This window comes from Oncorhynchus gorbuscha, linkage group LG02, assembly GCF_021184085.1.
Source record: "Oncorhynchus gorbuscha isolate QuinsamMale2020 ecotype Even-year linkage group LG02, OgorEven_v1.0, whole genome shotgun sequence".
In the NCBI taxonomy this organism is placed as follows: Eukaryota; Metazoa; Chordata; class Actinopteri; order Salmoniformes; family Salmonidae; genus Oncorhynchus; species Oncorhynchus gorbuscha.
Window position 1 is genome coordinate 21,692,614 of NC_060174.1, and position 23,998 is coordinate 21,716,611.

Below are 23,998 nucleotides of genomic sequence, written 5' to 3' on the forward strand. Positions count from 1 at the left end.
TCTTTAATTAGCATCAGACAGGCTTATCTTTAATTAGCATCAGACAGGCTTATCTTTAATTAGCATCAGACAGGCTTATCTTTAATTAGCATCAGACAGGCTTATCTTTAATTAGCATCAGACAGGCTTATCTTTAATTAGCATCAGACAGGCTTATCTTTAATTAGCATCAGACAGGCTTATCTTTAATTAGCATCAGACAGGCTTATCTTTAATTAGCATCAGACAGGCTTATCTTTAATTAGCATCAGACAGGCTTATCTTTATGGGAGAGATTTTGTCCTTTATACAGTGAATGACAAACAGCTCAAATGTTTGCTTTACTACTTTAGCATACAGTCCACATCAGTACTATCTTGTTTCATAGCCAGAAAATAAAACAGTGAAATAAAACAGTGATGAGAGAGAGATTGAAAGAGAGAGAGAGGGAAGAGAGATAAAAGAAACAAAGGAACGCGAGATGACTCCCATGCGCTCATTCCCTGACCTGTAAATGACCGGGATTCCTCTCCACTGTGCAGAAAGGAATTGCTTTTGAAGTATCCATCTCATTCCCCCACCAGGCTAGCATCACTGACCTCCACTACATGTGGGGCCACCTCGGCCTGAAATTCACACATTCAATCCCAGTAGAGCCCACTACATGAAAGCCTGTGGACAGGGAGGCAGAGGGAGGCTGGGATATAGCTCCAAACATAGGCTCCTTTATCTTCTGCTGCTTTGTGCAATAGAATGACTCCTCAGGGCGTGGACCAATTTGACCAATCACGCTGCAGTCTAGCCTCAGAAAATGAGCCAGGCATCCCTCAGTGGTACAGTCTACACATGCACTCACATACATGTACATAGCACACAGGCACACACACACACAGATACACATACACACACAAACACACCAGGCACGTGCACAGATAGGGCTCAGCCAATGCCCAAGCACCTGCCCTTTTGCCCTCCTATGAAAAAGTGGATATAAATTTGTAATAATATGAATGTATTAATTTAAGTCTCTTTTCATTTTAGTTGTAATTTTAAATGTAGCGAATTGCACATCAATCTCGCTAATTTCATAAGCGTTTGGATCTCACTAGATTCCCCTCCTCTGCCCTCCCACCCCAAGTGCGCACTCGCCTCACCTGATTGTGGCCACTGTCTGCGGGCGCAGGGCAGAAGACATGAATACTGGTAGGACGAGACATTACAGTTGGATCTGTCGTATGTGTCTCTCAACGTCAGAGACAAAGAATGGGGCATTTCAACTGCATGTTAATAAGAGGCAGATGTCAGCAGGAAAACAAACTCAAATCAAGTAAAAACACGTTTGTTTCGACAGCTAGCTAGAATATTTCAACTACATCATCATTTGCTCTGATCAACTGATAGCCACTCTTTTCCCGATGTCAATCATCTTTTGTCATCTCTAGGCCTAGTAGTTATTGGCATCAACTTGTATTAAAATGTATGATGAGTGAGTTTGTTGTTTTATATAAATGTTGGCATTTTGTCTACAGGGCAGTTACGAAATATGAAAGTCTATTGAATTTTTTTATTTTGAGTACGGTCTGTGCACAGCCTTAACACACACACACACACACACACACACACAGACAGACACACACACACACACACACACACACACACACACACACACACACACACACACACACACACACACACACACACACACACACACACACACACACACACACACACACACACACACACACACACACACACACACACACACACACACACACACACACACACTGTTTCCCTATACTGCTGCACTGTACACTCCAGCTCAACTTCAGGACTTTGTCGCAGGAGTGTTTTCTTTCATTTGGGCTTTCTCTATCCTCTCCCAGGCTCTCTGTTAGCGCTCCTTCTCCTCCGAGGGAGGCCAGGCCAAACACAGAGAGGCTAGCTGCTAGCGTCTCTGGCGTTTGGGAGACGAATGGGTCACGTTGCCCAGAACTAATACACTTACTCTATGTTTACCAAACCATAACACACAACAGGAAGAGAGAACACATACTGAGATAGATGTATATAGCTGTATGTAATTGGGTGATGCCCTTGTTGTATCACGGTATACTGTATACAACACTAATACAGTCCTATCTGTGCAGAGAATGTAGTAGACCTATATAGCAGATATCATCACCAGTGTGCAAATATGTCTATTTGTGGCTCAGCACTTAAGTCGGCCTGACATATCTCATGACTCTGGCTGACAAAGAGGATCAGTGCCTGAGCTCTAATTGGTGAGACAATTGACCATTCAATATGGGCAGAAAGCACAGGCGGAAAACCTCATCAAGGCTTAGATGACCCACAATCAGCGCAGCCCTGAATTAATATGATATTTGTTATAGCCGGCCCAGTATCAATACGTTGTCATTTAATATATTAAGCACTTGGAGGAGTTAGTATTGGGACTGGTGCGCTCTGCAATGTAGCGTGACTTGCAATAAATGACTAAGCCCAGAGGATGACCGGGTTCGCTCCCAGAAGGACCAGCGGGTAATGGGTTTCTGTTTCAGAAGGAGAGAGGTTTTTTTTATGGCGTGTTAATTGATTGGATGTGCGGAGGGACAGGGTCTCTTGAGCACCGAGTCAGGGGTCTCCATGGGACCAATAAAGTCCACTCATGGAAAGAGAAGAGAGAAAGAGAGGAGCTGTGGGTGGAAAAAAAACAAAGCCCTTGATGTCATAATCACCATGAGAAAGCCACTGTCACACACAGGCATGCAGGCATGCACACAGATCCACAAGCTCATGGGCACAAACCCACAGTGGCTATATCAGGTAATAATATCTGTGCTATTTTCACTGGGAGCCCATGGATTCGGGGTACAGTATGTGGGTGAGTGAATGAGGCTACTGGGCTTAATGCGGACATGATGCTCAGCTCACGCTGGCAACATTGTGTAGACCTAGGTGAGCTAGAGCAGCACTGTAAAGCTAATGCTGAGAGCAGAGCGCCACTTCCCTCTACTCATTACTCTAATAGGCGATTATTAAAAACAGCAAGTGACCTGGAAAAATCTGATGATGTTTCTCAGCTCAGAGACTTTCATTTGGTAATTACTTTGATACTATTAGCTGATATGGCATAATATCCCCAGGCCGTTACACTGCAGCAGTGGGTGGATTCAACATAAACTACAGCTCAGAGCCCTCAAAGTAACACTATCTGAATAGCACACTTTATTTTCTCATTATGCTTATTTGCTTTCTTGAGCGGCTGGGTCAACGATCTGTTACTCGGTCCAGTTGGCATACGTTGTCCCGTTCCCCAGACCAGACATTTCCACAAAGTTAACAAACCCACTGGCTTATATAATGACTCTATTAGCAATGCTAGGTATATGTACAGTCAGGGTTGTGTTCATTATACCACAAACACTTTAAAGCGTTTTGCTACGGAAAAGGAAAATTGCCATTTCTTATTTGACAAGTCCAGGTAGTCCCTCCCTGGTTGCATATGTTTTCTTCCATTTGGTGCCTAATGAACAGAACCTGTGTGTAATAGGTGTAACAGGGGTCAGAACTACCTGTGACCTCCAGGGGAACGGTGTCCTGTTCATCGTTGATGCCCACCACCACCTCACAGCGGAACATGCCCGAGTCACTGGAGCGCAGGGCGCTGAGTGCCATGCTGGCGTTGAAACGGTTGTCCTGGTAACCGGGCAGGGTGACACGCCCCTGGAACGCCTTCTTCACCTAAACCACGGAAAGACAGTACAGTTTTGAACACAATTAAAACAAAGTTAGGAAAGACAAATGAGACAGCAATTAAAAAGAAAAAGTACATTCCACTCAATGGTTGCTGGTCCAATTATTACAGTTGGCAGCAGAAAAACAGTGAGTGTATTTTTCATTTTTATAGAAAGAAGAAAGGATTGTGCAGTAAGTATAGTTACAAGTTAAGTTGAATATACATATTGGATGGATGGCCAACACACTCTTCATATAAAATTAGGGCTGGCATTGACTTTGTATAATTGTGTAACTGACGATTCTGGATGAAAGCAATAATGAAAATAAAAAATAAACTTCATAAACTGTAAAAAAAAAATAATAATAAATAAAAACATTGGACAAACCTTACCCAAAAGCATCCAAGTAAAAGTAAGCCTGGTTAAATCTAACAGCTGATATAAGGAGAGATGCTCCAGACCCAAACTGTTCAGACCTATACCCATCCTATCCTGCCTTTCCAAAGTCTTGGAAAGGCAAGTTAACAAACAGATCATTGACCATTTCGAATCCCACTGTGCCTTCTCTGCTGTGCAATCCGGTTTCCGAGCTGGTCACGGGTGCACCACTGCCACGCTCAAGGTCCTAAATGTTATCATAACCGCCACCGATAAAAGACAGTACCATGCAGCCGTCTTCATCGACCTGGCCAAGGCTTTCGTCTCTGTCAATCACCGTATTCTTATCGGCAGACTGAACAGCCTTGGTTTCTCAAATGACTGTTCAGTGTGTCAAATCGGAGGGCCTGTTGTCCGAACCTCTGGCAGTCTCTTTGGGGGTACCACAGGGTTAAATTCTTGGGCCGACCCTTTTCTCTGTATATATCAATGATGTCACTCTTGCTGCTGGTGATTCTCTGATCCACCTCTACGTATATATCTGGCCCTTTGGAAACTGTCTTAACAAACCTCCAAACGAGCTTCAACTCCTTACAACACTCCTTCCGTGGCTTCCAACTGCTCTTAAATGCTAGTACAACTAAATGCCTGCTCTTCAACTGATTGCTGCCCGCACCCACCCGCCCGACTAGCATCACTACTCTGGATGGTTCTGACTTACAATATGTGTACAATTACAAATACCTAGGTGTCTGGCCAGACTGTGAACTCTCCTTCCAGACTCATATAAAGCATCTCCAATCCAAAATTAAATCTCGAATCGGCTTCCTATTTCGCAACAAAACCTTCTTCACTCAAGCTGCCAAACATACCCTCTTAAAACTGACTATGCTACCGATCCTCGACTTTGGCGATGTCATTTACTAAATAGCATCTAACACTCTACTCAGCTAACTGGATGCAGTGTATCACAGTGCCATCCGTTTAGTCACCAAAGCCCCATATACCATCCACCACTGCGACCTGTATACTCTTGGCGGCTGGCCCTCGCTACATATTCGTTGCCAGACCCACTGGCTCCAGGTCATCTATAAGTCTTTGCTAGGTAAAGCTCCGCATTATCTCAGCTCACTGGTCGCCATAACAACACCCACCCATAGCACCCGCTCCAGCAGGTATATCTCACTGGTCATCCCCAAAGCCAACACCTCATTTGGCTGCCTTTCCTTCCAGTTCTCTGCTGCCAATGACTGGAACGAATTGCAAAAAATCGCTGAAGTTGGAGACTTCTATCTCCCTTACTAACTTTAAGAATCAGCTATCTGAGCAGCTCACCGATCGCTGCACCTGTACACAGCCCATCTGTAAATAGCCCATTCAACTACCTACCTCATCCCCATATTGTTTTTATTTATTTACTTTTCTGCTCTTTTGCACACCAGTATCTCTACCTGCACATGACCATCTGATCATTTCTCACTCCAGTGTTAATCTGCAAATTATTTGCCTACCTCCTCATGCCTTTTGCACACAATGTATATAGACTCTTTTTAATATTTTTTTCTACTGTGTTATTGACTTGTTTATTGTTTACTCCATGTGTAGCTCTGTGTTGTTGTCTGTTCACACTGCTATGCTTTATCTTGGCCAGGTCACAGTTGTAAATGAGAACTTGTTCTCAACTAGCCTACCTGGTTAAATAAAGGTGAAATTAAATAAATAAAATACATTAACTTTTTTTGCTCTTTTGCACTGCAGTATTTCTACTAGCACATCATCATCTGCACATCTATCACTCGTGTTAATTTGCTAAATTGTAATTACTTCACAACTTTGGCCTATTTATTACCTTACCTCCTTACTCTATTTGCACACACTGTATATACATTTTTCTATTGTGTTATTGACTGTACTTTTGTTTATCCCATGTGTAACTCTGTGTAACTTTGTTTTTTGTTGCACTGCTTTGCTTTATCTTGACCAGGTCACATTTGTAAATGAGAACTTGTTCTCAACTGGCCTACCTGGTTAAATAGGTGAAATTTAAAAAACAGGTGAAATTAAAAAAACATTTAAAACCGAGAGGAGGCAAAACTAGCCAGTTTTTGAATGGACGAACAGCTGACTGAAGACAGGACGGCCGAATATTCAAAAAGATGACACTTACGGTTGAGTCCGTTTACAACGTGCTGAAACTTGTTGCTCATTGTTTCAGCAAGGTGATGTAGCAAACATGCTTAGGTTGCCTTGGCATTTAGCTGACAAATAACAGCCACCCAACATTCCATGACTGTCACAGCGCTATAAAACCACTGAATTCCATTTCGAAATATAAATCAAAACAATGTGACATTTTGTATTTCTTTCCACTTCCTCAATCTTTACCTTGACCACGTTGTCCTTGGCGACCAGGACAGACTGTTCCCTCTGCCGACCATCGGCACCCCTCTGGCCCCACACCTTGGTCCACTTGATGCGGGGGGGCTCGTGGGTAGGGGTGGGGCGCAGGGTGAAGACACAGGGCAGCAGGACGCTGTTGGCCAGTTGCTCCCTCACCATCTGGTGTGTCACCTTCCTCATGTTCACCACTGGGTCTGACCACACAAGGCCTGAAGAGAGAGGAGGAGAAAGGGAGGATATAGAGGGAGAGAGGAAGAGGAAAGGGAGAAGAGAGGAGAGGAAGAGAGAAAGAGGAGATGGAGAGGAGAGGGAGAGGATGATTAGAGGAAAGGAGAGGAAGAGTAGAGGAAAGGAGTGGGAGAAGAGGAGAGGATGAGTAGAGGAATTGAGAGGAAGAGCAGAGGAAAGGATGAATAGAGAAAAGGAGAGAAGAGGAGAGGAGTGGGAGAGGGATAGGAGAGGAAGATGATGAGGAGAGGAGATGAGAAGGAAAGATTCACAGTCAGAATATAGGTCTACCGAAGTATGACAATTGTTTCTGTAAAGTGAAAGTGAAAGAGTGGAAATGGAGGCTAGGAGTATTCCAGCATAATACAGTAGCTTTTCATCAACGTGTTATCAAGATCTAGATCAGCTGAATCAGGTGTGTGTTAGTACTGGGCTGGAAGGGGATCACTGATATACAATACTGTTGCATGCTCTTTGGCATTGAGAGGGGTGGGGATTGATTCCTATGAATCTATTGTGAGATGTCATGGTTTCATCCTGTTGCTTGTTCAACAAGTCCCTCTATTTTTAAGTGTTGAAACAAGAGGATGGTCCCATTCTTTCTGATTGACTATTGGTCATTGATTTGCTGTGCCTTTGGGAAAGAATTCAGACCCCTTGACTTTTTCAACACTTTGTTACATGGATTAAATAAATACAAAATCTGCAACAATCTACACACAATACCCCATAATGACAAAACGAAAACAGGTTTTTAGACATTTTTGCAAATGTATAAAAAAACAGAAATACCTTATTTACATTAGTATTCAGACCCTTTGCTACTAGATACAAAATTGAGCTCAGGTGCATCCTGTTCCCATTGATCATCCTTGAGATGTTTCTACAACTCGATTGGAGTTCACCTGTGGTAAATTCAATTGATTGGACATGATTTGGAAAGGCACACACCTTTCTATATACAGTAGTACTGTAGACAGTGCATGTCAGAGCAAAAACCAAGCCATGAGGTCGAAGAAATTGTCTGTAGAGCTCCAAGACAGGATTGTGTCGAGGCACAGATCTGGGGAAGGGTACCAAAAATTGTCTGTAGCATTGAAGGTCCCCAAGAAAACAGTGGCCTCCATTTTTCTTAAATGGAAGAAGTTTGGAACCACCAAGACTCTTTCTAGAGCTGGCCGCCCGGCCAAACTGTGCAATCGAGGGAGAAGGGCCTTGGTCAGGGAGGTGACCAAGAACCTGATGGTTACTCTGACAGAGCTTTAGAGTCCGAAAGTGGAGATGGGAGAACTATGACAGCCCCCTTGGAGTTTGCCAAAAGGCACCTAAAGACTCAGACCATGAGAAACAAGATTCTCTGGTCTGATGAAGCCAAGATTGAACTCTTTGGCCTGAATGCCAAGCGTCACGTCTGGAGGAAACCTTGCACCATCCCTACGGTGAAGCATGGTGGTGGCAGCATCACGTGTGTGGATGTTTTTCAGCGGCAGGGACTGGGAGACTTGTCGGGATCGATGCAAAGATGAACGGAACAAAGTATAGAGAGATCCTTAATGTAAACCTGCTCCAGAGTGCTCAGGACAGGACAATGACCCTAAGCACACAGTCAAGACAGCGCAGGAGTGCCTCGGCACAAGTATCTGAATGTCCTTGAGTGGGCCAGCCAGAGCCCGAACAAGAACACAATTAAACATCTCTAGAGAGACCTGAAAATAGCTGTGCAGCAACGCTCCCCATCCAACCTGACAGAGCTTGAGAGGATATGCAGAGAAGAATGGGAGAAACTCTACACGTTTTATTTTATTTCACCTTTATTTAACCAGGTAGGCAAGTTGAGGACAAGTTCTCATTTACAATTGCGACCTGGCCAATATAAAGCGAAGCAGTTCGACACATACATCAACACAAAGTTACACATGAAGTAAAACAAACATACAGTCAATAATACAGTAGAAAAATAAGTCTATATACAATGTGAGCAAGTGAGGTGAGATAAGGGAGGTAAAGGCAAAAAAGGCCATGGTGGCGAAGTAAATACAATATAGCAAGTAAAACACTGGAATGGTTGATTTGCAGTGGAAGAATGTGCAAAGTAGAGTTAGAAATAATGGGGTGCAAAGGAGCAAAATAAATAAATAAATAAATACAGTAGGGAAAGAGTTAGTTGTTTGGGCTAAATTATAGATGGGCTATGTACAGGTGCAGTAATCTGTGAGCTGCTCTGACAGCTGGTGCTTAAAGCTAGTGAGGGAGATAAGTGTTTCTAGTTTCAGAGATTTTTGTAGTTCGTTCCAGTCATTAGCAGCAGAGAACTGGAAGGAAAGGCGGCCAAAGGAAGAATTGGTTTTGGGGGTGACCAGAGAGATACAGTGGGGCAAAAAGGTATTTAGTCAGCCACCAATTGTGCAAGTTCTCCCACTTAAAAAGATGAGAGAGGCCTGTAATTTTCATCATAGGTACACTTCAGAGTCGAAAGCCTTGGCCAGGTCAATGGATACGGCTGCACAGTATTGTTTCTTATTGATGGCAGTTGAGATATCGTTTAGGACCTTGAGTGTGGCTGAGGTGCACCCATGACCAGCTCTGAAACCAGATTGCATAGCGGAGAAGGTATGGTGGGATTCGAAATGGTCGGTAATCTGTTTGTTGACTTGGCTTTCGAAGACCTTAGAAAGGCAGGGTAGGATAGATATAGATCTGTAGCCGTTTGGGTCAAGAGTGTCCCCCCCTTGAAGAGGGGGATGACCCCAGCTGCTTTCCAATCTTTGGGAATCTCAGACGACACAAAAGAGAGGTTGAACAGGCTACTAATAGGGGTGGCAACAATTTCGGCAGATCATTTTAGAAATAAAGGGTCCAGATTGTCTAGCCCGGCTGATTTGTAGGGGTCCATATTTTTGCAGTTCTTTCAGAACATCAGCTGACTGTATTTGGGAGAAGGAGAAATGGGGAAGGCTTGGGCGAGTTGCTGTGGGGGATGCTGTGCTGTTGACCGGGGTAAAGGTAGCCAGGTGGAAAGCATGGCCAGCCGTAGAAAAATGCTTATTGAAATTCTCAATTATAGTGGATTTATCGGTGGTAACAGTGTTTCCTATCTTCAGTGCAGTGGACAGCTGGGAGGAGATGCTCTTATTTTCCATGGACTTCACAGTGTCCCAGAACGTTTTTGAGTTTGTGTTGCAGGAATCTAATTTCTGCTTGAAAAAGCTAGCCTTGGCTTTTCTAACTGCCTGTGTATATTGGTTTCTAGCTTCCCTGAAAAGTTGCATATCACGGGGGCTGTTCGATGCTAATGCAGAACGCCATAGGATGTTTTTGTGTTGGTTAAGGGCAGTCAGGTCTGGAGAGAACCAAGGGCTATATCTGTTCCTGGTTCTAAATGTTTTGAATGGGGCATGTTTATTTCAGTTGGTGAGGAAGGCATTCAAAAAAATAACCAGGCATCCTCTACTGACGGGATACAGGTACAAAATACAGTATATAAAATACAATAAATACAGGTATTCCAAGCTTGTAGCGTCATACCCAAGAAGACTTGATGCTGTAATCACTGCCAAAGGTTCTTCAACAAAGTACTGAGTAAAGGGTCTGAATACTTACGCAAAGTTTTTTAAATGTTGATAAATTTGCATTTTTATTTTTTTAAACTGTTTTTGCTTTGTCATTATGAGGTATTGTATGTAGATTGGTGAGGGACAAAACTACTTAATACATTTTAAAATAAGGCTGTAATGTAACAAAATGTGCAAAAAGTCAAGGGGTCTGAATATTTTCCGTAGGCACTGTATCAGACAATTCCCCCCACACATACAGAGCGAATGCTACAGTACAGATGGGGAGATAAAACCTTTTTTAAAAGCAATCAATTAAACTTTGTATGAAGTGAACAGTTTCATCTGTTCCAACCTGAAAGCCCGTCTCCGTGATTGATTTTTGGACCGTTTTCATCATAACAAATGAGGGTTGTCATAAACATTCCACACACACTCTACAGTCACGTCTATGGACTGTATCTCTATCCGTTCATACAGTTCACATTATATTATAAATTAGGTTTATATTGGAAGCTATAAAACCCAACTGTCTCTTTTCTATTCACCTCCCTCCCTCCCTCCCTCCCTCCCTCCCTCCCTCCCTCCCCCTCCCTCCCTCCCTCCCTCCCTCCCTCCCTCCCTCCCTCCCTCCCTCCCTCCCTCCCTCCCTCCCTCCCTCCCTCTAATCCTCATCCATCCCTTCAATCCCTTCACTCCTCCTTCCCTCCCTCCCTCCCTCCACTCCACTCCTCTTCCATCCATCCCTTTATCCCTCCACTCCTCCCTCCCCCTCTCCCTCCCTCCACTCCACTCCTCTTCCATCCATCCCTTCATCCCTCCACTCCTCCTCCCTGCTCCTCCGGAGAGCATTCCTAGCCCAAACACATTAGGTTATGTGGGAGAGTGTTGGGATGAAGGCATCGACAGAATCAGCTGCCAGCGCCTGGAAAGGCCACCAAGGAATACAGGCTGGCACACACACTATCCCCCTGAAAAGCTTCCTTATTATACACACGTTCAATCAGTAACTCACTCGCTGTGGGACATCTCTTAGAAAAGCATGAATTAATAAGAACATTGAGATCTGTCAGATATGCTGTATAGTTTTAGCGGAACAAGAGAAGAAATATACTGACCCCTCTCATTTCTCTCTCATTTGCCCCGGTAGCAGGGGGAAAGATAGACTGCTAGTGACGTACTGTTATGAATGAGAGAAGGAAGGAAGGAGAGAAAATGGAAAAGGAGAGAGAGAGAGAGAGAGAGAGAACTGAAGGCAGCGGCTAATGGTAGGTAGTAGAGGAAATGAGGGGATTGATTTATTTTCATTAGTATCAGTTTCCTCAGCACCTGCATTGTTTCGACTCGCTTAGATTTGATGTAAAGTGCGGCAGAGTGGGTTGTGGCGTCGCCACTGGTGCAGTTTCTCTCCTGGCTATCTCCACTGTAATTAACTAGCTGATTGGAAGAGCGATGCATCCCGAGATCATCACAGACATGCCATTGGGCTTTTCTCTCTCCCTATCCTCTTTCCTTTCTCATTCTCCATTCGACCACCAGCCAGTCACCATCTCCACAGCCACAGACGGCCACTGAAGCTTTTTATTTTTGCCTCTGTTCATCTATTTATTCTTCTGACACAATCAACTTTTCTTTTGTTTTCCTTTTTGAAACCAGGATTGATGTTTTCGCTCGGCTTCAGCTAGCAATTTCATTTCATTCAGTCTTTGTGACTGCAATTCAATTTTGCCTTGCCTCATTTTCAATTCCCATTGAATAATACCCGATCCGGAATGGATGAAAGTGCTGTGTGTGTATTACTACACACACACACATATACACACACACATATACACACACACACATGCATTTGTGGCAATATTTAATTTCCTGCCTGATAGTTTAATGTGCCAGAGCGCACAAATAGCAGACGAGACATGTGAATAGCTGTCAGTGCTGGTTTACATGCTGTACCCCTGGCTTTCTAAGAGGCTGAGGGCCAGTTGGCGAAGAGCTAAACATCAACACACACAGGGCTCCTCTCCATCTGTCTGTGTGTGACATGCTCAACACCTCGAGATGCACATGGTGCTGTTTGACTTCCTCACCTAGCTGATCTATTCGAAACCATGTCGCTGGCGCTGCATTCGACGGCATGAAAGGTGATTCATGTTTTAAAAAGGCCTTTTTCTCTCAGCACACTCAAGTGATGCTCCACCTGCCTAAAGAGCTGTGACCTGTGAAGAAAACATGTCCGCCTCTTTTCAAAGAGTGGCATGTAATGGGGCTAGGAAATACCAACACAAGCTCAAAATGGAAACAGAACTTATTGTGAAGTACAACTTTTATACTGCCCACCTTTGTGTGGCTGTGTGCTGCAGAAGTGGCTTTAAACCATATCTATTATGAGACAGATTTGCTTACCGGTATGTTACGAAGTCAACAAGGTTACAAGGAATTTCCGGACATTTCTGCGTCACTGAAGGCAATTGACCTCATCAGTAGTGTCATTAGGGGCATCCTCTTTTCCCGAGACAGAATGTTCCGGTAGGTACAGTTTCCCTGTGTTACATCTGAGACCGTCCTTTGAGTACAGAAGGTAATGTGTTTCCGTTTTTCAGGGGAAATGTTGTCACTTCTGAACTTGGTTCACATGATAGCCGCAGACTAATTTCCTCTTTCCTCAGAGGGGAGAAACGCAGTAAAAAGATGAAGAGGACCATTTGATGCTGCTCAGAACAGGGTGGTGAGGATGGCAAAGGGAGGAAGGGAGAAGCAACGGTATGATTTATAGAAGGGAAATGGTTTAATGTGATTGAAAATCACACGTACAGTATGTATGCGCACGCACACATTTTTCTCCCTACATAAAGTGTCTCTACTCTGGCAGCATAAGAGTCAGAGACGGGAAAACGCTGGTTCTCTTAGGCTCAGTGGAGTGAGTCAGCAGGCCTGATGACACACACACACACACACACACACACACACACACACACACACACACACACACACACACACACACACACACACACACACACACACACACACACACACACACACACACACACACACACACACACACACACACACACACACACACACACACACACACACACACACACACACACACACACACACACACACACACACACAGTTGTTCAGGGGAGGCTGTTAGACATCACACTCTTCCCCTTCCTTTCCTCTACCTCCCAAGGTTTACCACGCAAACACACACACACACAATCACACAGACAAACACACACACACACAATCACACACACACACACGCAGTCCCCAAGGACTATCTCGCTTCAATTTCTGGGCCACTTTGCCTGGAGCTGGGTAAAATTTAATATAGCCAAATGTATGCTTAAATTGAGAAGCACTGATAATGCTTCAACTGTATAATCAGGAGGCATGTCAGAATTTGCCAAATCCCTTTCCACTTTCCCCTTGGCCAAAAGCCAGTTTGGTTATCCACACATTACCATTGTGTTAGCCGTGTTCCCACCGCACCTAAACAAATTAGCAGTGAATTAAGCCAAGTTGAAAGCAATTTTCATAATATTTTCCCTCTCCTAAATCTCCTTCTGTCAACTTTGTTTGTACAAATGTGTTTATTTGTCTCTCCTCTTCCCTTTACCAGATTGTATTTTATTTTCTACCTCGACCTCAACAATTTGAGACACGAAAAAAAAAAAAAATCAATTGCACATACCTTCTTAAAAATCCAAATGACTGTTTAAAGCAGAGGCCCAGGATAAAAAAATCTCTGTTCCCACATGGTTAAATAATGTATCTAACCGACATGGCCCCATTGCAGTAGATATCAAATCTGCATTTAGATGGAAATGTTATTACATGCACAACCCCCATGAGACTGCCCTTTGTTTGGAAATCCGCCTATTTTCCATCTGTCTTTTTCCTCTGAATGAGGCCCAATCAGACTGCCTAACCTGCAGAGGAGAGGAGCAAGGGAAGAGGGGGGGAGAGAGGTAATGATGGATTGAGTGGAGAGAGAGCAAGAATGAACGGGAACCCAAAGCAGACAGAGAGAGAGAGACAGTAATGCCAAAAGTGTTTTTCACTGCTTCTGCTAATCACAGAAGAGGACTTTCTGATCTATACAATTGACAACTTTGTCATCTCATTTTAAGCAGTGGGAAATTATTAACTACAGGTAGAAGTCTTTATCTGCCTTGAGCAGCAATGAGCAGAAGACAGAGAGAGGCTGTTAATGTGTTCTTCCACAGTCGTAAGAACACAATGACCAACATCTATTTTTCTCTCCACCCAGTCTTACCTGCAATGGGCTTTTCAATGATAAAGGCCCCATTGTTTTCTATTAGCCCATCCGCCCGGCTCTGAGATGATCAATCGTGTCCTCTCCTGTCATTGGCTTTGACTAGCGACATGTCAGGTGTTTGTTTTGTCATAAATCAAGACACATCTTTTGTCTGAGCTCTCTCTCTCTCTCTCTCTCTCTCTCTCTCTCTCTCTCTCTCTCTCTCTCTCTCTCTCTCTCTCTCTCTCTCTCTCTCTCTCTCTCTCTCTCTCTCTCTCTCTCTCTCTCTCTCTCTCTCTCTCTCTCTCTCTCTCTGTGTTACTTCCCATTAACTTTTGTGTGATAGAGGCTGCTGCGAGTTGTCTTTTAGAATATACTAACAAAACGATTAATCCGTTTTATTTGAAGGCTATTTCTTTTTAAATAAAAGCCTGGATCTACCTTAAGTATATACAGGGACAAGGCCTTGACCAGGACACAGGCTTCCACATCATGTTCTTCTGAGGAAAGAGAGAACAATAGATAGCCAAAACAGTGGGAGGGAGAGGAGAGACAAAGTGAGAAAAAGAGAGACAAGAGAGAGAGAAGTGAAAAATAGAAAGAAATAGAGAGATAAAGAGAGAAGAGGGGGGATGTTGAAGCTGTTATACTGCATATGCTAACTCCTCCAAAAATCAGCCCTAATGATAACCATGGCAACAGAGACACCACAAGCTGAGACAGGAGATGGGGTTGTGAGGGGAAGACACACATCCTCTCTCTTTCAGTACGGTCGTTCCACCTCAAAACACACATCCTCTCTCTTTCATTACGGTCGTTCCACCTCAAAACACACCTCCTCTCTCTTTCAGTACGGTCGTTCCACCTCAAACCACACATCCTCTCTCTTTCAGTACGGTCGTTCCACCTCAAAACACACATCCTCTCTCTTTCAGTACGGTCGTTCCACCTCAAACCACACATCCTCTCTCTTTCAGTACGGTCGTTCCACCTCAAAACACACATCCTCTCTCTTTCAGTACGGTCGTTCCACCTCAAAACACACATCCTCTCTCTTTCAGTACGGTCGTTCCACCTCAAAACACACATCCTCTCTCTTTCATTACGGTCGTTCCACCTCAAAACACACATCCTCTCTCTTTCAGTACGGTCGTTCCACCTCAAACCACACATCCTCTCTCTTTCAGTACGGTCGTTCCACCTCAAAACACACCTCCTCTCTCTTTCAGTACGGTCGTTCCACCTCAAAACACACATCCTCTCTCTTTCAGTACGGTCATTCCACCTCAAAACACACATCCTCTCTCTTTCATTTTCCACCTCAAAACACACATCCTCTCTCTTTCAGTACGGTCGTTCCACTTCAAAACACACATCCTCTCTCTTTCAGTACGGTCGTTCCACCTCAAAACACACATCCTCTCTCTTTCAGTACGGTCGTTCCACCTCAAAACACACATCCTCTCTCTTTCAGTACGGTCGTTCCACCTCAAAACACACATCCTCTCTCTTTCAGTACGGTCGTTCCACCTCAAAACACACATCCTCTCTCTTTCATTACGGTCGTTCCACCTCAAAACACACATCCTCTCTCTTTCAGTACGGTCGTTCCACCTCAAAACACACATCCTCTCTCTTTCAGTACGGTCGTTCCACCTCAAAACACACATCCTCTCTCTTTCAGTACGGTCGTTCCACCTCAAAACACACATCCTCTCTCTTTCATTACGGTCGTTCCACCTCAAAACACACATCCTCTCTCTTTCAGTACGGTCGTTCCACCTCAAAACACACATCCTCTCTCTTTCATTACGGTCGTTCCACCTCAAAACACACATCCTCTCTCTTTCAGTACGGTCGTTCCACCTCAAAACACACATCCTCTCTCTTTCATTACGGTCGTTCCACCTCAAAACACACATCCTCTCTCTTTCAGTACGGTCGTTCCACCTCAAAACACACATCCTCTCTCTTTCAGTACGGTCGTTCCACCTCAAAACACACATCCTCTCTCTTTCAGTACGGTCGTTCCACCTCAAAACACACATCCTCTCTCTTTCAGTACGGTCGTTCCACCTCAAAACACACATCCTCTCTCTTTCAGTACGGTCGTTCCACCTCAAAACACACATCCTCTCTCTTTCAGTACGGTCGTTCCACCTCAAAACACACATCCTCTCTCTTTCAGTACGGTCGTTCCACCTCAAAACACACATCCTCTCTCTTTCAGTACGGTCGTTCCACCTCAAAACACACATCCTCTCTCTTTCAGTACGGTCGTTCCACCTCAAAACACACATCCTCTCTCTTTCAGTACGGTCGTTCCACCTCAAAACACACATCCTCTCTCTTTCAGTACGGTCGTTCCACCTCAAAACAACATCCTCTCTCTTTCAGTACGGTCGTTCCACCTCAAAACACACAAGAATGAGGATTTAGACACCCACCATTTCGATCTCTGAAAAATTAAGCTAATTGATTGTACCCAAATTGGCCATTTTAATATATTGGATTCATATAATCGTCAATCAATATAGTACCTTACATTTGGACCATAATTATTCCTAACAATGTGTAGGAAATGAGGAATCGAATAAAATGATCAAAAGCCACCCACGGACCACCCACACCCTACGCCAAACCCACCCCAACAACCAGTATCCAGTATATTGGAAAGTTGGCTTTCATCCTATGAAATGTATTCCCTGTGAAACTGGTGATGTTTTTCACCTGAAATTAGACATTGAAGTTGCATTATTTACCATAAATTAGTGTGAATGTACCAGGTTTTTCCCACTAGGTGCCGCTATTACTACTACTGCCGCACCCTTTTAAAAAATGTGGCTAGTCTCCTGTGTTTATTAAACGGATCACAACATTTTCTTTGGGTAGAAAACCAATAGCTATTTCTCATGATTGAAATGCATTGCCTGGTCATCCTCACAATTCAAGCCAATCCTCCATGAAGCAATTCAGTTTGTCCTTATCTGTGTCCAGGAAACAATCCTTCGGTGTGTGGTTTATTCCCATTCAGAAATGTGTTAGACCATTCCTGGTGAACAAGCAAACCATTAGGCTACTAATGGTTTCAAAGTTATGGTCTCTAATGGTCTTCAATGGTAAACATCATAAACACACTGTGTGGTGTTTTGCAATGGTAATGGTATTGGGTTGGGTTAAATGGTAAATGTCACCAATCACACTACATGTCATTTTATTGAAAACATACATGTGCCATGAAGTGGTTTATAATTGTAGGACTTAATCAGGGTTGTCATACCATTTTAGTCACTAGCCCATTTCTCCATAAAAGTTTTGCACTTGTAGGAAATGTCATATGAGAATTAGCCAACTCAGAAAGCTGCCATTTGTTGTACTATTGTAGGAAAAGGGTTGAAGCATTAGGTTGCTAAGAGAAGGACAAATTAAACTGCTTTCATGGAGGACTGGCTTTACATGTGAGGATGACCAAACAATGTATTTTCATCGTCAGCAAAACCTATTGGTTTACTAGTCCAAGTTGTAAAGAAAATACTGTGATCCATTAAATAAACACGAGAGTCCAGCTAAATGGATTAAAGGCTGTGGCAGTAGCAGAATTAGCGGCATCTATTGGTCAAAACATGGTACTATATAATGCCATTGACATTACAGGCAAATGTCTCTGAACAGGTGGGGAAAAAATCACCAGATTGACAGAAAATACAGTACATAGGACGAAGAACCAATACTCCAAGCCGCAGCACCGTACTACTTGTCAAACATAGTGTCTTGTTGGGTTATGATTGGTTTGGGGTATGGGGGTCTGTGGGTGGCTTTTGACCATTTTAATGTCTTACTAAATGGTAGGAAGAAGTTAGGCTCAAATCGGATGTTAGGTACTATAGTTCTTGAATATTATGTGAATCCTCACAATTTAAAGGGTACATTTGGGTGCAAACAATTAGCTTAATTTTTCAAAGATCAAATGACATTTCAACAAAATAATGTGCCAGGAATGCTAATCGTATCTGTTTCTAACTACAGAAATGATTTCAGCACAATCTGAGATGGTGGTTTCATAGTTTGCTGAAATGACATGGATTGCCTCAGTAGCTAATGTGGAAGGACCACCAGAGGGCAGGCTGGTCTCACGGATAGTAGCCCAACAAGGCATGGGAGACAAGGTAACCAGAGGCAATTAAGCACAGCTGATGGTACTAATGACATATTCTCCTTTCCCTATAAGAGAGAGAATGGAACCAGCAGAGAGAGAGGGGAAAACTATCTCTGGAAGATGGCCACCGACACAGAGGAGCTATCCAGGAAGAACCACTAAGACGGTGACAATCCCGTGACTTTTGTTGTAGTTTAAAGATAATCATATTGTGTTCCTGTTGCATCTGGAGAAGATGTATGTTTTACCTTGGAAGATTTTCATTGATTATGTTGGAGTGTTTGTGTTGACCAAATGCCCTCAATAGAGAACTGTGTTCAATCAAGAAAACCTACTCCTGACTCATTTATTCCACCTTCCCGCTTTAGAGTGACACCCAATTACTTGGTCCGCTCACATTGGTGGAGAATGCGGGTATTAGGTGGACGAGTGACACAAGGATAAGTGAGTAAATCAAGATTCTTCCAGTAGACCCGGAGGAACTATTCAAGAACGATGGATAATGCCCTACTACAACAATTGATCACGGCACAGCAGACAACCATAGAACTCCTGCAACAACAGCTGAGCCGACGAGAAGAACCTAGAGTTAAGCCAAGAGCGGCTGCTCACGCCATCTTACCTCTTCTCTCCAAGGAGGATGATATTGAGGCCTTCCTCATAACTTTCGAAAGGACGGCCACCTTGGAAGAGTGGCCGCCCACAGAATGGGCGAGCGCATTAGCCCCTCTTTTGACCGGGGTGGCTCAGGAAGCCTATTTTGACCTGGTTTCCCGCGAAGCTGCGGACTACAAACCGAGATCCTGTCCCGGTACCAGCTGACTGCCAGAGATAGGGCCGTAAAGTTCCATCAATGGACCTATACAGCTGATCAACTCTTCCGTGCCCAGATCTCCGCATTAACACGACTGACGAAACAGTGGCTAGAACCTGGAAAGGGAGTAGGACATGTGATAGAGACACTCGTAGTGGACAAGATATTGAGAGAATTACCAAGTGACTTAAAAGGGGTTGTGGGGCAAGCCAACCCGTTGTCAGCCGACGACATAGCCTAGGCGTTGGAAACATATCGGTCTACAGGGGAGTTGTTAAAAAGTGACAAGGAGGAATGGAAGGAGTCTCCCAAATCCCGTACCACGACTCACCCCGGCACATCTGCCACCGAAATGTTCAAGCCCCCCCCGGAGGTGGAAGAAGTCAGCCACCACACAGCAGGGTCGGTGTTATAAATGTCAGTCTCCCGACCATTATGCCCCACAATATCCTAGCAAGGGTGAGCCCATGGTCACGGAGTCATAATAATAATATATGCCATTTAGCAGACGCTTTTATCCAAAGCGACTTACAGTCATGTGTGCATACATTCTACGTATGGGTGGTCCCGGGGATCGAACCCACTACCCTGGCGTTACAAGCGCCATGCTCTACCAACTACCCCCACACATCCCGTTTTGAGGGTGCAGGATCAACACTGTTGGTTAGCAGAGATAGCCCCAGCCCCCGAGATTCCGGTTCAAGTCGAAGGACAAGATGTGGTAGCCATTCTCGACTCGGGAAGTATGGTTACATTAGTAGAGGAGCGGATGGTGACCTCAGCAACACTGCTACCAGACAAAGTAGCTGTATCCTGTATCCATGGAGACACCCACTATTACCCCACTGTGAATCTGCCTCACTCCAAAAGGAAGGTGTACAGTCAGGGCAGGGAAAGTGCCCCAGCTGAAGGTACCAATATCGATCGGGAGAGACTGTCCCCTATATAAGGAGCTTCGGCAGATGACGTATGCACGGGAAGAAGGGGGACAGGAAAGAAGAGAAAATCCAAGCCCGAGGTAGTAGTCCTACAAGGAGACGTAGCCGCGTCCTCGTCCTCTGCAGCAGAGGAAGAAATAGCGACCCAACGTTTACGACAGATATTCCAGGAAACCACCGATGAAGACACCTGTGAAGGGTTATACACAACACAGGAAGGAAGGAGCAACCAGGCGCTAAGGGATATATTTGAAGCTCCCTCCGAGGAGGGAACCTGGAAGGGATTCTCCTCGGTCACCCCTGATGGGGATGGGGAACAACCTCCACATCCCTCTACCGAGGTCGTCCTGCCCCAGGAATTAAAGGGACAGTTCGGCACCTCTCAGCATAGAGACCCAGACCTAAGGGAGGCCGTGAGGAAGGTGAAGGTGATCGATGGGAGGAACATTGACGGATCAGGTGAGCCCCCTCTTCCTTACAATTCAATCAGGCGGAGTCTCTTATACTGGGTCGTACGACGAAGGGGGGAAAACCAGGAATTACTAATGGTGCCAAGACCATACAGGGATACAGTTCTACAGTTAGCCCATTCCCACGTCCTATGAGGACACCTGGCACGAGACAAGACTATTGACAGAATCATGCAGAGATTCTATTGGCCCCGGGTCACCCGGGATGTGGCCAGGTATTGTAGGACGTGTGATCAATGTCAACGTACAGCTCCACGGCTACACCTACGTAACCCTTTGATTCCTCTCCCCATCATAGAGACTCCCTTTGAATGCATAGCTATGGACCTCGTAGGACCCCTCCCAAAATCCACCAGAGGACATGAGTACACCCTAGTGGTTATAGATTATGCTACCAAGTTCCCGGAGGCCATACCCCTGCGTAACATGTCGTCAAAGGAAATTGCCAAGGAGTTATTCCTGATGTTCTATCGTGTGGGCCTCCCCAAGACGATCTTAACCGATCAGGGAACCCCGTTCATGTCCCGGTTGATGAAGGACTTGTGTAGGTTATATCAGGTTCAACAGATACGTACAAGCATATTCCACCCTCAAACAGACGGGTTGTGTGAACGCTTGAACAAAACGATTAAAAGCATGTTGAGAAGAGTGGTGTCCCGAGACGGGAAAACCTGGGACATGCTTCTCCCACACTTAATGTTTGCCCCGTGAGAACTACACCAGGCATCGACTGGATTCTCTCCATTTGAATTGTTCTATGACAGACCCTGTCGAGGGATCCTCAACTTAGCCAAGGAGACCTGGGAGACCCAACCATGCCTCTTTCGATCCACAATAGAACACGTTACCCTGATGAGAGACCGACCTGTCAGCAGTGTGGCCCATAGTCAAGGAGCATATGGAGAAGGCACAAAGGACCCAAGGCTGGGCCTATGATAAGTCCGCGACCCCCTGTGAGTTCACCGTGGGAGAGAAAGTGATGGTGTTCGTGCCCACGGCCAAACATCGCTTGCTGGCGCAGTGGAGGGGGCCCTACCAGGTAATGAAAAGGGTCACACCGGTCAATTACCTCATCAAGCAACCTGACAGGAGGAAGAAGGTCCAACTCTATCACATAAACCAGTTGAAGACATACCATGGACGAGAGGAGGAGGTGGCTTTGATGGCCCTGGAGGGCAAAGGAAAAGAGGAGGCTCTACCACAAGTGCGCCGTGGCCAAACTCTCCTACCAGAGCAGTCAAGACAGCTAGAGCAAGCTGATTATCAGCAAGCTGATTATGAACTTCGGTCGAATATTCTCTACATTCCCAGGACAAACAGATGTCCTGTTCCACCATATCCACACTGAACCCTGCAAGAAGGTGCATATCCGCCCTTACAGGATTCCTGAGGCTCGCCGAGTCATCGCTAAGAAAGAGGTAAGGGAGATGTTGAGGATGGGCACGATCGAGCCATCGACAAGTGAGTGGTCCAGTCTCATAGTCCTGGTCCCCAAATCCGATGGTAGTATGAGACTCTGCAACGACTTTAGGGGCGTGAATGCCATCTCTACATTCGATGCGTATCCCATGCCCCACGTGGATGAACTCTTGGAGCGTTTAGGAAAGGCCAAGTTCATCACCACCCTAGATTTGACGAAGGGATATTGGCAAGTGCCGGTGGCTCCGGAGAATCGCCCAAAGACTGCCTTCGCCACCCCAAAGGGGCTTTTCCAGTATGTGAGGATGCCCTTCGGACTGCATGGTGCCGCTGCAACTTTCCAATGCCTCATGGATGCCATTCTACGGCCACATCAAGAGTATGCAGCGGCGTACATAGACGATGTGGTCATCCACAGTGAGGACTGGGATAGTCACCTCCTGCGATTACAGGTGGTGCTTGTGAGTTTGGAAGGCACAGGGTTGACAGCCAATCCAAATAAATGCTGCCTGGGCCTGTCCGAAGCGGAATACCTGGGGTACAGCGTGGGGAATGGGAACATACGCCCACAGGCAGAGAAGACCAGGGCAATTCGTGACTGGCCTCGACCCCGGACCAAGTGAGACGTTCGGGCCTTCTTAGGGATAACAGGATATTATTGCCATTTTATCCCGGGATATGCAACCATTGCCAACCCCTCACTAACCTCATCAAGAAAAACCTGCCAAACCAGGTAGAGTGGAAAGACGAGACGGAAGAGGCCTTTCAATTGCTAAAAGATGGCCTGTTTTCTGATCCCGTTCGACAGGCTCCGGACTTCTGACAAGAGTTCATTGTGCAGGTCGACGCCTCGGATACAGGGCTCAGGGCCGTACTAACTCAGGGTAAAGGCGAAGCAGAGATGCCGATTCTCTTCATAAGTAGGAAGCTCAGCAATCGGGAACAGAGGTATGCTACTGTAGAGAAAGAGGCCTTAGCCATCAAGTGGGCCCTCGATTATCTCTACCTACTGGGTCGGAGGTTTGCATTAGTTACTGACCATGCGCCCCTCACGTGGATGGCTGGTAAGAGAAACAATAACAACAGAATAGCCAGATGGTTTTTGTCTTTACAACCGTTCTCTTTCCATGTCATCCACAGGGCCGGATCGAGGAACGGGAATGCAGACGCGCTGTCCCGACGCGACCAAGACGGTGCGACTGGCGCCCGACCCCCCGGTTCGGTCCTGGGGGGGAAGGTATGTGGAAGGACCACCAGACGGCAGGCTGAACTCACGGATAGTAGCCCAACAAGGCATGGGAGACAAGGTAACCAGAGGCAATTAAGCACAGCTGACGGTACTAATGATATATTCTCCTTCCCCTATAAGAGAGAGAATGGAACCAGCAGAGAGAGAGGGCAAAACTATCTCTGGAAGATGGCCACCGAGACAGAGGAGCTATCCTGGAAGAACCATTAAGACGGTGACAATCCCCCTTTTTAAACTTTTGTTGTAGTTTAAAGATAATCGTATTGTGTTCCTGTTTCATCTGGAGAAGATGTATGTTTTTCCTTGGAAGATTTTCATTGATTATGTTGGAGTGTTTGTGTTGACCAAATGCCCTCAATAGAGAACTGTGTTCAATCAAGAAAACCTACCCCTGACTCATTTATTCCACCTT

General features: G+C 45.1%; 1 protein-coding gene across 1 annotated transcript in view; it reads right to left on the reverse strand.

The window, feature by feature from the left end:
- The window catches only part of ncanb (neurocan b), a 380,232-nt gene that overhangs the window by 167,872 nt on the left and 188,362 nt on the right, over positions 1-23,998 (reverse strand). The window contains exons 3-4 of the mRNA XM_046304575.1: positions 6,483-6,706; positions 3,555-3,723 (exon numbers count right to left, since the gene is read on the reverse strand). Coding sequence (XP_046160531.1) covers positions 3,555-3,723; positions 6,483-6,706 — 393 coding nt within the window. The remainder of the gene's footprint in view (positions 1-3,554; positions 3,724-6,482; positions 6,707-23,998) is intronic.